At 45.8% G+C, this 13,530-nt stretch overlaps 1 protein-coding gene across 2 annotated transcripts; it reads right to left on the minus strand.

Annotated features, from left to right (window-relative positions):
- Nucleotides 1-1,072: 1,072 nt before the first annotated feature.
- On the minus strand, nt 1,073-6,941 carry LOC123448016 (transcription factor LHW-like). Of its 2 annotated transcripts, none has more exons than XM_045124774.1 (10): nt 6,389-6,941; nt 5,897-6,061; nt 5,630-5,711; nt 5,110-5,151; nt 4,967-5,026; nt 2,709-4,397; nt 2,481-2,582; nt 2,210-2,350; nt 1,978-2,103; nt 1,073-1,668 (listed from the first exon to the last, which is right to left on the minus strand). In XM_045124774.1, exons 1-10 carry the CDS (start codon nt 6,478-6,480, stop codon nt 1,504-1,506), a joined length of 2,664 nt encoding a protein of 887 aa, XP_044980709.1. In that variant the 5' UTR covers nt 6,481-6,941; the 3' UTR covers nt 1,073-1,503. The 2 variants fall into 2 exon arrangements, with proteins under 2 accessions (XP_044980709.1, XP_044980708.1); XM_045124773.1 differs by having other exon boundaries at nt 2,481-2,585.
- Nucleotides 6,942-13,530: the final 6,589 nt, after the last annotated feature.

The following is a 13,530-nucleotide window of genomic DNA, read 5'->3' on the forward strand; positions in this document are numbered from 1 at the left end:
CAGCGCCTCTACAAATTCTCGCCATTTATTCTTTATAAGGGTGGAATACGCAGAAGCCGTCTCTCCTCGTTCGACGTGCTCGCGCTTCCCAAGGTGCGCCCTACGGACGCCGTTTCGCTCCATCACTCCCATGACCCGCATTCAACGCACGTCGTGGGAAAATAGTGTAAAACCATCATCACAACCGCAGAGAAAATTGGCCACGTATCTGTGCACTGCTTTTGGGCCTAGCCCAACAAGTGTTGTGGACTCCAGCGTGGCCCAGACCCGGGGGCTACTGTCGGTGTATTAGAGAATGGGTCCCCTAGTACCATGACTTGTGCACAGACGACAGCGGGCTCCTAGCATGGCAACACTCTACCGGAGGACAGCTCAACCACAAGCAACAAGACCAAGCCCCCCGCAAGCCAGCTTGCCGAGGGGAGGACCCGACAACCATCGCGCCCGGCAAGACTCCTCCACATCTCCGCCGCTCCACCTCATCAGGCTGGATGTCAACATCAACGAGGTGTCGAGCGGGTAGGCGGGTAGGTGGGAGCTTGTTAGAGGCCCCTAACAACAACTAGGGGCATGCAGTAGCTTTAATGACGCCCGTCCTGCGGCATGGCAAGAGAATAAAAGGTAGTTGGACGAACGACACAGAAGGAGAGGCAATCCTTGCCGGAAGACGTCGCCAGCTCGACACCTCGTGGTGCATTGAATATGCATGTCCTAATCCATTAGGGTTAGAGCATCTCCATCCGTCCCCCTCCCACCAAGGCCCTGAAATAGCGCCGCTTGGGGACGAACCGGCGGTAAAATCGGCTTGGGGGGCTCGGGTTCCCAGCCACCCCCAGACGCCGTTTTCAAATTGAATTTGGACCAAATACGAAGACCACAAGAGACCACATTGAGCATAGGTCGTCGTTCGTACCCCGACAGAAGTCTTGGTTGATAGAGGTCATTGGAGAATTGCTAGACAGCATATCAACCCCGAAAATGTTGATAGGCAACAAACATTTTTTAGCGTCACAGAAATCTGACCACACAGCAAAATGTAGCTTCTCCCAGGTCACTGCAAGGAACCACTGGATCACATGCTAACAGTTCTATTTCTAGTTTGAAGAGACTTACAAAGGGCTGGCTTTCCAGTTACCAACGCTACACAAATCAACTAAGACCTCCATTCGGTACAAAATCCACTAATATACGGCAAAAGTAACAAACAAAACTAAGATTGTACAAGCAATAGCACTGCCTAATCGATCATTAGCAGAATCAATTTTCCCATCTTCGATGCATCTCGCGTTAAGAACTTTTTGCGACTCGAGGGGGACGAAGGTGCACATTTGCGCAGCAAGGCGACACTGGAAAGCAAGTGGCGCATTGGCAAACTGGCAATGCTAGTCATGGCAAAAGTGCGCAGATGCAGAATCTGAAGTGTTTAACTCTGGTCCCACGCTGAACTGCTGCTCTTAGCACTTGAATGTTGATTGGCCTGAGGCTGAGGGTTCTCTCTACTTCTCACTGGATACCACCTGTTGCCGGGATGACAGGCTGGTGAACCAAACCAAGAGGCATGTTTACACTGTTGCCGGGATTCTCTGCTGCTCCGCTGCCATCACAATTGGGTTCCAACAACCGTACAAGCGAGAGAAAGATTTCCATTCTGGTTACGTCCCTGTTTGCCTGTATGACCAATTCAACATACACAATCAGTGTTCTTCCTTGACTGCAACCAGCAAAGCATCAAAACGTAACCAGGGATTTAAAAGTGATAGAAATCCATTCAACAGGTGTCATACAAAAAATCAGCAGCAGCATTCCATAGCTCTAATGATGTGATGGTCTTTTTCAAAATTTAACTACTCCCTCCGATCCAAATTAATTGACACAACTTTAGTATAACTTTGTACTAAAGTTGTACTAGAGCTGCGTCAATTAGTTTGGATCTGAGGGAGTACATTTTTTGAGGGATTCAGAATTTAAATATATTACCTCAACAGTAAAGCGTGCCCAGATTTTACTTTTACGTGCTTCCATGACACCCCTCAGGATGGTCAACCCAAGTCCTTTGATGAAATCAGCTATCTCCAAGAAGATGCCTCTATCCTCGCAAATCATCTGCAGGAAACCCCGTGTCAACACATCTAAACCACAACTACATGCAATTGTTGATAAATAATGAGACTGAAAAAAAAAACGCAATAGCAGCATCATGAACCATTACCTCCACAAGCATCTGACGTGGTCTGTCAAGATCCTCAACAATGATTGGACATGTCATAGACTGAGAGCCAACATCAAAGGCCCAGGTTGCACCACCTTCAAAGTAGTCTTTCCATACAGGACCGTTCTCGCTGCCAAGTATCTGTATGAATACTCCACAACATAAGGACATCTTTCAACCTAATGAGAGTTACAAACTGTGTAGCTCAACCACAACAAACCAGCTTTCTTTCTATATAACCCAACAATAAAACTTATAGGCATGTGCATACCTTAGATTCAGTAGAATCCTTGAGCTTATCTGCATGCTTTGTAACGCTTTGCAAGAAGAGCATGTGCTTAACTGTCTTCTCCAACAAAGCATCAATGCTGCACTGCTGACACAAATGAGATAACATGGATATGACAACAATGCAACTGCTCTCGAGTTAACGTGTGCAACTCAAAGTACAAAATTGTCATAATAGATGTTTAAAATCAGCAGGTCTACAAGAGGATACCTTAGCCCCATTAGGCACCATTTCTCGGAGCTCCTTTATACGATCCTGTATAAGCTGCCGGTCCTTTGGCCGTGCCTTAGAACTCTCTCCAGGTCGAGATCTCTTTCGATTTGACTTGCTTGGTGCATCAAGACCTTTGCTGTTAGAAGCTGATGCACTTTCACATTTCATGTTCTGACCATTTTCAATCCAAAGACGTATCTGAGATTTCTGTGCTCCATTATTTTGGGAATGACAGCCATCTTCAGTCTTATCGAAGTAATATGGCTGTTTAACAATCTGTGCGGACTCATTCTTGATTACCGTTGAAGGAATGCCCGAGGAGTCACATTGCTTTAACTCTTCCAAGCCAAAATGACAAATGTTTGGAATGTCAGTCAATGCAGTCTTGCAAGAAGCATTGTCATCAGAACTCTGCTTACTGCTGGGGTTGACATTTGAGATGACAGCATCCAGTAATTGATCAGTATTAGTTAGTGAGAAGATCCCAGAACAGGGAAAATCATTGTCTAGTGAACTGAAGAGTGACGAAGAATCAAGACAAATCGAGGGTTCAGTTGCATCTCTATCTAAACTATGAGATTTTGCATCACAGGAGGACACCAAATTAGCATCCACATTATGACCCAACTGATGAAATTCAGAACCAAATATATCAAACAAGTCATTATCCCACGTTGGCTGCAAAAGCAATGAGTGAGCTGTCTCACCGGGCATACCTGGCAGCATGCAAGCATCCATATTCTTCACACCTTGTGTGCTCACAGCAACATGTGGATCATTTGCTCTATTGGTATTCTGATCTTTGTGCATATGACCTGACCTACTCAATAGATTCTCTTGGGAAATGCCATTCAAGCAATTAGAAATCTGAACATCAGATTGAGAAGATACAGGTAGAGCACCTTCAGATGACCTTCCTTCTTGGCGCACCATTTTCATGGTGAATTCAGAAGATTGGGGAACATTACAAGAAACTGGAGGTTGCTTCTGCCGTAACATTCCTGAACTGGAATGGCTTCCTTGTTCTGATACTTGACTTGATGTACATAAGGTAGTGCTGACTACTCCGGCACTTCCAGGGAGGAAACCATAACTCCCATGACCAGCAGTTCCATGGGATAGACCAACTCTTCCATGTGACAGCTTCATGTCACTGGTGTCATGCATAAAAGGATTTCGGTATAAAAGCGATTTTAGCAGCGCACTCCTTGCCAAATCTGTACCGCTACCAAATTCCAACTGCCCAATGGTGTTCATCAGCATTTGCTGTTGCTCCACTGATGCCAAGCTCGATGGGATCAAATCAGAGCTTATTGCAGCACTCTGTGTATTACTTCCAAGCCGACTAACACAATAAGACGGTTGTTGTACAAACATATCGTTAGGCTTGGAATAGACAAGATGCTCTCTAGCAGTTAGACCATTCTGTTGTGCAGCCTCAAACAAAGATGCATTTAGTGATTTGCTACTTGACGCAGTTGCGCTATCAGCACGTCTGTATTGTTCACGTATTACTGGGAATTGACTGAAGGAACTGTCTGCAGCTTGGATGTTTGAGGCACCATGTAGCGGACGCGACTGATTCGAAGTACTTTTTACTGAAGCAGATACAGCCATACTTGATCGCTGATTCAGCTGAGAGCACAATTTCTTTGCATGCATCACAAAACTTGTGTTCTCCATAACCTGCCGAACCCAGAAATGCTAGGTTATTAACTCAAATATACAGAGAATACAAATTCTAGCAAAAAGCCAAAGTGAAGTGATGAACTGAGATACAATATTGGATTGGCAAAACTGATTACATGCCAACATTTCCAGATATTCCATTGCAACAGAGAACATTATGATTACACCGCTGAAGAACATATAGAGGTATGTTCTTGCCACCCTTTAGCAGCATACATCAAAAGAAGCCATGAGTTTGCATTCTGATGGCATGTACAAAATTCCATGCAATATTGCTATTTAAAACTCCAATACTATCCAGCGCAGGAGTACAATATTTTGCATGATGTGATGGTTATGTTCTTTCAGAAGAGATCTAGATATGAGATATTGGACCATAGTCAACAGCATGACATACTGATGTTAGTATGCTATATACCGCACAGCTAACTTGAAACAGTTAAAAACTTCAGACAAACTGAGCATTTATCCTATAATATGACATAGGAAACACAAGCTCTCTAAACTTCTAGCATGCATTTGAAGTTTGGATCCTTTTCGAAAAAATTGAAGTTTGGATATCATACCACACCAGTAGATCCTAATTGTAGCACGCCGCGTGGTAGCACAGGAATAATCGCAATAGTCTGCAGAACAAGAAACTTTATTGAGTTCAAGAAGCACGCAAGGGTCAAATAATTTACCATTCACAATGTTGCATTCCACTCACCTTAATGCCAGCTCTGAACTGATAATGCATCTCGGAAGCAACCTATCATGGTGAGACTAGCGTAAGATCACCAAAAACAAAACAATCAAACAACAAAAACACAAGTATAACAAAGATAACTAAGGGATCTCCATGCTAGTATTATGGTGCACTTAAGACAAATCAAAGTACATTCACACATATTCCCTCAAAAAAAAAGTACATTCACACATATTCTTTTCCATATACAGACTCATGTAAATATTCATTTACAGCTACCTTATCCCAGTGTCACTTACTCCCTCCGTGTAAATATCCCAGTGTAAATATTTGCTGGAGTATTTTCCAACATGACGCTAGTCCAAAACCAAAGCAGGCCACTGAATCCCAAAAGCTCGAGCAGAAGGTCCCCCCCACAAGACTTATTACATGGATATAAATTCCCTGACCCGATGCTTTAAATGGTGGCCCAGCAAAATTGAAGCAGAGAAAACGGAAATTGGTTAGCACTTGTACCATTTGAGAAGAAAGCAAGTACTACCTCGGATGAGAGCCCGTGATCATCCGCAGTACCATGGATGATCCATTGATGAGTGCCAGTGAAGGCAACACGGCCGATGGTCCTGAAAGACACAATCGCAGCAGCCATTATTAATCGAAATGGCAACCAACAAACCCGGAGGAATGCATTTGTCTCATTTGCATCAACCAATGAAAAATGGTGGAGGAATCATGAAACTGCATCTGACCAAAAACATGGGAAAACAGAGAGGAAGAGAAGAAATATGCTGTCTCTATGCTTGCTTACCCTTCTCCCACAACATGAACCTGCTCGGCCATGTCCTTCCTAACGAGTGAGCAAATGCTGTCAACGGCAGCAGAACACCCGAGCTCAGTAGCCCGGGCTTGAGAAGCCTCAGATCCGGCGGGGCATGGCGTGTGGCCGCAGTAGCCGTCCTCCCACACCAAATGCCTGCACACACCCAAGGTGAGAAATGCAGATAAGAAAACCACAAACAAGAGGGACAGATTTCCTGAAGCTGCAAGTACAACAGGAAGCCAAGTTCAGGGGACGAGAATTGCAAGATAAATACACACGCTCCTGAGTGCTTTAAGCCATCAGTTCCGAGCCCAAACACTCCATTGTTAAGGAAATAATGAGGAGCACTAGTGGGTACTTGAATCTTTCAGTGTGAAACCAGCACACGAAATCCCGAGATTGCCAAGGCAGCTTACTACAGAAGGAACAGCAGAGAATGGTGAGATGCAGGTGGCGGAGGGAACAGATGAGGCAGCTTACACGGGGTCGGCGGCGCCGATGGCCTTCCAGAAGACGGCGTAGGACCAGCCGATCTCCTCGCAGAGCCGCCGCAGCGCCTCCCCGACCGCCATCCGCGCCACGAGTCAGAGTCAGAGTCAGTCAGACGGCACCTTGTAGAGGACGGACGAGAAGGAAAACCCTAGCACGCTGGCTGCAGAGGCCCGCCGCCGGCGGCGCGAGGACGAGAGGAGAGAAGCAGGAGGTGGGCGAGCGAGTGAGTGCGAGAGATTGTAGCAGCAGCAGCGTGAATGAACGGTATCTTAGGCGCCGCGGCAGCCGGCCTGCTTCGCGCGGAGACCGCCGCCGCCCCACATCCTCCTCACCGCCGCCAGCGCGAGGGCGGCCATCGCGCCGTGACGTCGCGCGGCGCGCTGGAGGGCCCCGGCTGTCAGAGCCCGCGCTGGCCCTGGCTCCTCGGCCTCGGGTAGACGACGAGATCGGCTTTGTCCGCTAGCTGCCTGCCTGCTGGCTGCTGCGCCCTCCCTCCGCCCCTCCCTCCCCTCTCTCCACTTCACACTGTGTGCGCGCCCCTCTCTCTCTCTTTGGCTCTGGCTTTGGTGCTCTCTTCTCTTGTGCTCTGCTGCCTGCTTTGTTTACCACCATCATCTTTTCCATCTTTTTACACCCTTGGCTGGCGGCTCCGCTCCCGAGGCGGCCACCATTCCCTCTCCCTCCCTCTCTGTCTGCGCACAGAGGTGGAGGGTAAACTGGGAATTCATTCATTCATTCATTCATCCCGACCGCATCACGGCTCCACCATTCCCTATTCGTCCTATTTTACAGCCAGGGGAATCATTCGCCGAATGGCGCCATTGTCGATCGCTCAACAAATTCACAAACATGGAGCGCAGCTTGCAAACTAGGCACCAACCACGGACCTATTATTACGAAAATAAAATACCCACTCTTGATTAAGAAAAGAACATGCACGCACGCGGGTGATTTCTACGGGTTATTGCAAAGACGATGTAAGGCTTTTTTAAAGTACTATATGGAAGTGCAAGCCCAGTTTCAAGTAGCCATCTTTGTCGAATCCACGACTCGACGACTAAGGCATTCTCATATCTACTTGCGATCTACCCCTCCGTTTCTAAATATAAGTTTTTTTAATATTTAACTAGAGGACTACATACAAAGTAAAATGGATGAATTTACACTCTAAAATATATTTATATACATTCGTATGTAGTCTTCTAATAAATCTCTTAAAAGACTTATATTTAGGAATGTAGGGAATATGACTATAGCATATCGCCATGTTTTAGATGCATAGTACCGTAGCATTACCGAAAGAGGACTTCTTTTGATGGGTGTAACGGGTTAAGCATAACCCGTCACTAACCTCTAGTGAGGGGTAGACTGTAACTACTTATGGGCGTGTGCGTGTGAACAATGTCTGTTTGTGATGGGCTCATGGACATCATCAATAACGGTCGTTAGCATCAGGCTTTATGAGTTTTTCCCTATCATAATACATACTGCATAAAACAGAGCGCGGATCGCATCACAGTGTTTATGACCAATCAAGACATCCAAGGACATAACATTTCGCGCCCCCATCCCTCTCTTATCTGCACATGTGTGAGAGCTAGAGCCAATAGGAGCAGGACATCATATAAGATATTTCAACGACGATGTGTTTTATTATAGACAATGGTTAGTGTCGCTTCACATTTGTCCCATGTTAACTGGAGGCATATGCATGGCCATGCTGGTTAAGTTACTCTTATCTTGCATTGGGGCTATCAGTTCATCATCCTCCAATTTCTAGAATATTTGTTTCCCATGGCTTTTATCAATTTTCCCATGTTACAACTTTTTGCACCGCTTTTAACAACCACTAAAAGTTGCTTCAGACGAGACAATCAAGATAACATAGAAAAACATGTAGCAATTGGAATGTCTGAAAACAAAACAATATTCATCCACTTTGCGGGTACAATCAAACATATCCTTTGCATTTTTGAAGCATTTGCAATGATGCCAATATGGACCTTGGAAAGGAGGGCATGGAGTACCACCACAAATTATGTGGTCGTGTATGCTTTTGAGGAGGTGGTAGGGCAGTTTGGCGATTTTAACGGGATATTATACTAGTGTATTGTTTTGCATAAAGAACTGGGAAAAGCAAAGGCTAAGCCATTCAGATGGCAGGGGCTGTCTTTTGCTTGGTGAAAATCTTTGCCAATAAAGTTGCTAGATGGGATCTTGCTTGCTCTCCTTGCATGTCACAACCCAGCCGTTTGGACGGGTATGGCTTGTGTTCATATTACAATAGCTGCAAAGAGTGACTACAATTAAGTGTGTAATACTAAGAACATTTTGGTTCAAGTTCTAATAAAGGAAGTAGAGCACCCCTTTCAACAAGGGGTTCAGGGGCTTAATTATATAAGATAAAGAAAGTATTTAGCTCTTGACCAGTCCAAGTGCCAACACATGTGAAAGATGTTACTCCAACTTGAGCAGTTCAAGTCTTTGTTTGCTTATCCATTCAGACAGAGTTCAGAAAGCTAGGCTTTGTTAGGACAAGCAAATGGAATAGTCATTCACGCTGTGCTTACAAGTCACAAATCGAAAGCACGCATCCATTGTTGAATTTCTTTGCTTATTACTAGGAGATTACCTAATCCAGTCCAAGATGGTGGAAGTCTTAATAACAATCCAACAAAGATCACTAGAGACTTGCGATCCCTAGCTACCTCATTCTCCATCTCAAGTGGAAGCATGTCTTCTAGAAGTTACTTAAATCATACCTCTCACTCTCTCGCAGAGAAAAAGGAACACGGTGAAAGAAGATCAATCAATCTAAGTTACTCCCTCTGTAAACTAATATAAGAAGATCAATCAATCTTATTAAGTTACGTGCTTTGGTGGTCCAGTTATTAATCTCATTCTTATCATAAGACAGCTGTTGTATACCACACCATCTTAATTAGGCATGGGACGAGAGAGAGAGAGAGTGACGCAAGTACTAGCGCGAAAACAAAACAGCACATGGATGATGGTGAGATGAGCAGGTAGCTGGGTAGGCATTGGGTGCCCTGGGCAAGAGGTAATGCAATGCACTGATGCACCACCACCACCAGCAGCAGCAACAACCCACTAGGGACGGAGACGGACGGGGACATGATCCGCATGAGAATCTTGACCCTGGTCTCCTTGCAAATAATGCCGTAACAAGATGAACAGCTAGGCCGCGTCCGTTTTTATTCCCTTTTGCTTTTCGACTTGAAGGCTGCTTTGCTGTTTAGCCCCGCCCCCACCAGAATCTGATGGCGATACTGCCTTCCGCTCTCTTCCTTTTCCTTAACACCACATGATTTGGCTCGTACCCATAGCGTCCTGATTGCGATCCGGTGTGGCTGGGAACTGGGATGGTATGTGCCGCGCAGCATTTGATCCTTTATGTGGAGGTATGTGCCACGCAACATTCAGGCAAACCAGTGTTCACCAAGACGCCATCATCCGATAATCAATCAGTGCTTGGATGGATAGAAAGATTGATAGGATATACTAGTGGTCTCTTGATATAATAACTCTCTAAACTAGTAGCTCCGGGCCCGTTCGGAGTTCTTCCGCTCCGCGGCTTCGCTTCCGGAGCACACAGAGCTCTAATTCAAATTCGTGGAGCAGCTGCACAGATGTTGTGCAGATTTTTAAATTTTAAAGAAGTTGATGGATTACCGAACGAGTCCGTAGTATAAGAATTATATTAATCTGTAGTTGCTCTTGCGATACAAGGAAGAAAGAGGAAAGAGTGGTAGCGGCCGCCGATGCCTTGGTCCTCTGGATGTCTCCTACCGCAAACGTTTGGTGGTAGAAGTAGATGCGGTAGGGTTCCGGCTGTTGGGCTTCCTCCAACGTGTCTGTCGTGGGGCAGCGTGGAAGCTGGTGGAGCCGCTGCCCCCTGGGTCCTCCTCATCAGGGACACTAACATCCCCCCTCCTTGAGACGAGGCTTGTCCCTAAGCCTCAGCGTGCGGGAAACGCGCGACGAGAGTGACCTTGTCTTCCCATGTCGTGCCCGTTGTAGAAAAATTGGACCACACACCTTGATCTGTTTGCAAACGCCCCCATTCCTCTTGCGCGAGCGAGTTTGGAGGACTGCCACTTGAACCGCTAAATCGTCAGCACAATGGGGGAGGAGAGGTTCAGCCGACGTACCCAGTGACATGAGAATATTCCGACAATATATAGAAAGGGGTAGTGTAAGGAGCATGATCTATCGAGATACAAACGGGTGTCAGGAGTGTATTTTAGCGAGTTCGGGCCTCTTGCGATGGAGATAACAACCCTACATCTCGTGCTCCGAAGAGGCTTTCTATGATCTCACATGAACACAGAGTTACATGATGTATTTGAGAGGGAGAGAATGAGAGGAGAACGGATCTCCAAGCTAAGTCCCGAGACTAGTGAGAGCGAGAGCCCCGAGGGAAGAAAGAGCTAGCCTTCAACTATGTGGTGGGGGTGGCTCCTATAGAGTGCGTCACCCCCTCACCTCTTGTGTTACCATGTGTGGCGTTAATGCCATAATGTCAACCCACTCGAAACCTCCACTATGAGGATGATGCTTCGACTGCCTTGTGGATTGTTGGTCTTCGCAAATCCGAGTGAGTCATATGCTCGAGTTGTTCATTGCCATCAGAGTGGATGGAACGAACTTGTCCGAGTGATAGTATGTCTCTATTTATATGGACCCACCTGATGTGTGAACCCCCTGCTTTTATGATATTTCGGTCCTTCATGGGACTACCTGTTATGTGTATCCTCAACATTAGCCCCCGAGACTCTGACTGATTGTTGGTAGTCGATTGGAGTGTGTAGAGTTTTCTGAACTTGAATGTTGTTGCTGGACTAGACTGAGCAGAATGTTTCTTTTTTTTGTTTCTCTTCTAGTGGGGGCACGCTGAGTGCACCCACTTTGTGTAGTCCCCGAGACTCTGTCGGACTAGATGAGTCTCACAAAGGGTTTAAGTCTTCTAGTGTGGAGCTGAATTAAATAGATGAACTCTCATGCGCCTGGCTTAGTAAATTTATGCAATCTACAGCTGAATCGTTGACTAATCTTTGTGCGCTGGGGCACGGTAAATAAATATAGCCTGGAACTGGGTCAGTCAGGCAAATTTTCATGTGGTCGGCATGTTGAATGCTTGTTGAGACTGTCTTATGTGATTTCTGGATCAAGGCTGAGTGCTCGAGTGTAGATGATGTACGCACTCGGTGTATTTTTAACCTGGGCGACTGCTGGACCGCAGCTAAGCCCCCGAGTGTGGATGATGTCATCACTTGAAGTATTCTTTAGCTTAGGCAATTCTGGGTTGTACTTAAGCCCCGAGAGTGTGGATGGTGTCCTCACTCGAAGTATTCTTTATATTAGGTGATTACTGGGTCGCAGCTAAACTTCAGAGCGTGGATGATGTCCTCTCGGAGTATTCTTTAACTTAGGTGATTACTCGGTCGCATCTAAGCCCCCCCCCCCCGAGTGTGGATGATGTCCTCACTCGAAGTATTCTTTAACTTAGGCGATTACCGGGTCGTAGCTAAGCCCCCCCCCCCCCCCCCCCGTGTGGATGATGTCCTCACTTGGAGTATTCTTAACTTAGGCAATTACTCGATCGCAGCTAAGCCTCTGAGTGTGGATGATGTCCTTACTCATAGTATTCTTTAACTTAGGTGATTACATGGTCGCAGCTAAGCCCCTGAGTGTGGATGATGTCCTCACTTAGAGTATTCTTTAACTTAGGCGATTGCAGAGTCGCAGCTAAGCCCTAGAGTGTGGATATCTTCCACACTCAGAATTTTTTAACTTAGACGAAGTCAAGTTCGGAGCTAAGGTTCCCGAGTGAAGAAACTTTCTTACACTCGGAACGTTTAGAGCTTAGCCGAAGTCAGGTTCGCAGCAGAGCCCCCGAGTGAGGAAATTTTCCTCGCTCAGAACGTTATAGCTTAGATGACTGCAGGGTCACAGCTAACCCCCTGATATGTCTCCAACGTATCTATAATTTTTGATTATTCTGTGCTTCTATGTTATCATTCTTGGATGTTTTATGACCATTTTACAGCAACTTTATATCACTTTTTTGGGACTAACCTATTGAAATAGTGCCTAGTGCCACTTGCTGTTTTTTGCAGTTTTTTCCTTCACGGAAAATCAATATCACATGAATTCCAAATGCCATGAAACTTTGTGGAGATTTTTTTGGACCAGAAGGAAACTTGGAAGCCAAGGAGGATCACCACACGAGGCCCAGGTAGCCAACTAGGAACCAGGGCGCGCCCCAGGGCCCCCGGCACGGCCTGGTGTCTAGTGGGGCCCTCGGGCGCCTCCTCCACCGCCTCTGAGCTCTATAAATATCCCAATATTCAGAAAACTCTAAACGAGTCGACAAAAAATCATTTCAGCCGCCGCAAGTTCCAGAAGCCACGAAATCCAATCTAGAGCTCGTTCCGGAGAGGAACACGATCATGGAGGGGTTCATCATCCTCATTGGTGCTCCTCCGATGATCCGTGAGTAGTTCATATCGCACCTATGGGTCAATAGGTAGTAGTTAGATGGCTTTCTCTCTTGTTTTCTTAATACAATGGTCTCTTGGAGATCCATATGATCTAACTCATTCTTTTGCGGTGGGTTTGTTGGGATCCGATGAATTGTGAGTTTATGATGAGATCTATGAAATCATATTCATGCTTGATTATTAAAGCCTTGTATTTCTTCTCTGATATTAGGTTTTTACTGGCCAATTTGATATTTTATCTTGCAATGGGAAGAGGTGCTTTGTGATGGGTTCGATCTTGCGGTGCTCAATCTCAGTGACAAAAAGAGACATGACATGCATGTATCGTTGCTATCAAGGATAAAATGATGGGGTCTATTCCTACGTGAATAAATCCTGCCTACATCATGTCATCGTTCTGAAGGCATTACTCCGTTTCTCCTTGAACTCAATACACTAGATGCATGCTGGATAGCGGTCGATGTGTGGAGTAATAGAAGTAGATGCAGACAGAAGTCGGTCTACTTGTCTTGGATGTGATGCCTATATACATGATCATTGTCTTGAATATCGTCATAATTATTTTCTCTTCTATCAACTGCCCAATAGTAATTTGTCTACCCACCG

This window comes from Hordeum vulgare, chromosome 4H (genome assembly GCF_904849725.1).
Source record: "Hordeum vulgare subsp. vulgare chromosome 4H, MorexV3_pseudomolecules_assembly, whole genome shotgun sequence".
In the NCBI taxonomy this organism is placed as follows: Eukaryota; Viridiplantae; Streptophyta; class Magnoliopsida; order Poales; family Poaceae; genus Hordeum; species Hordeum vulgare.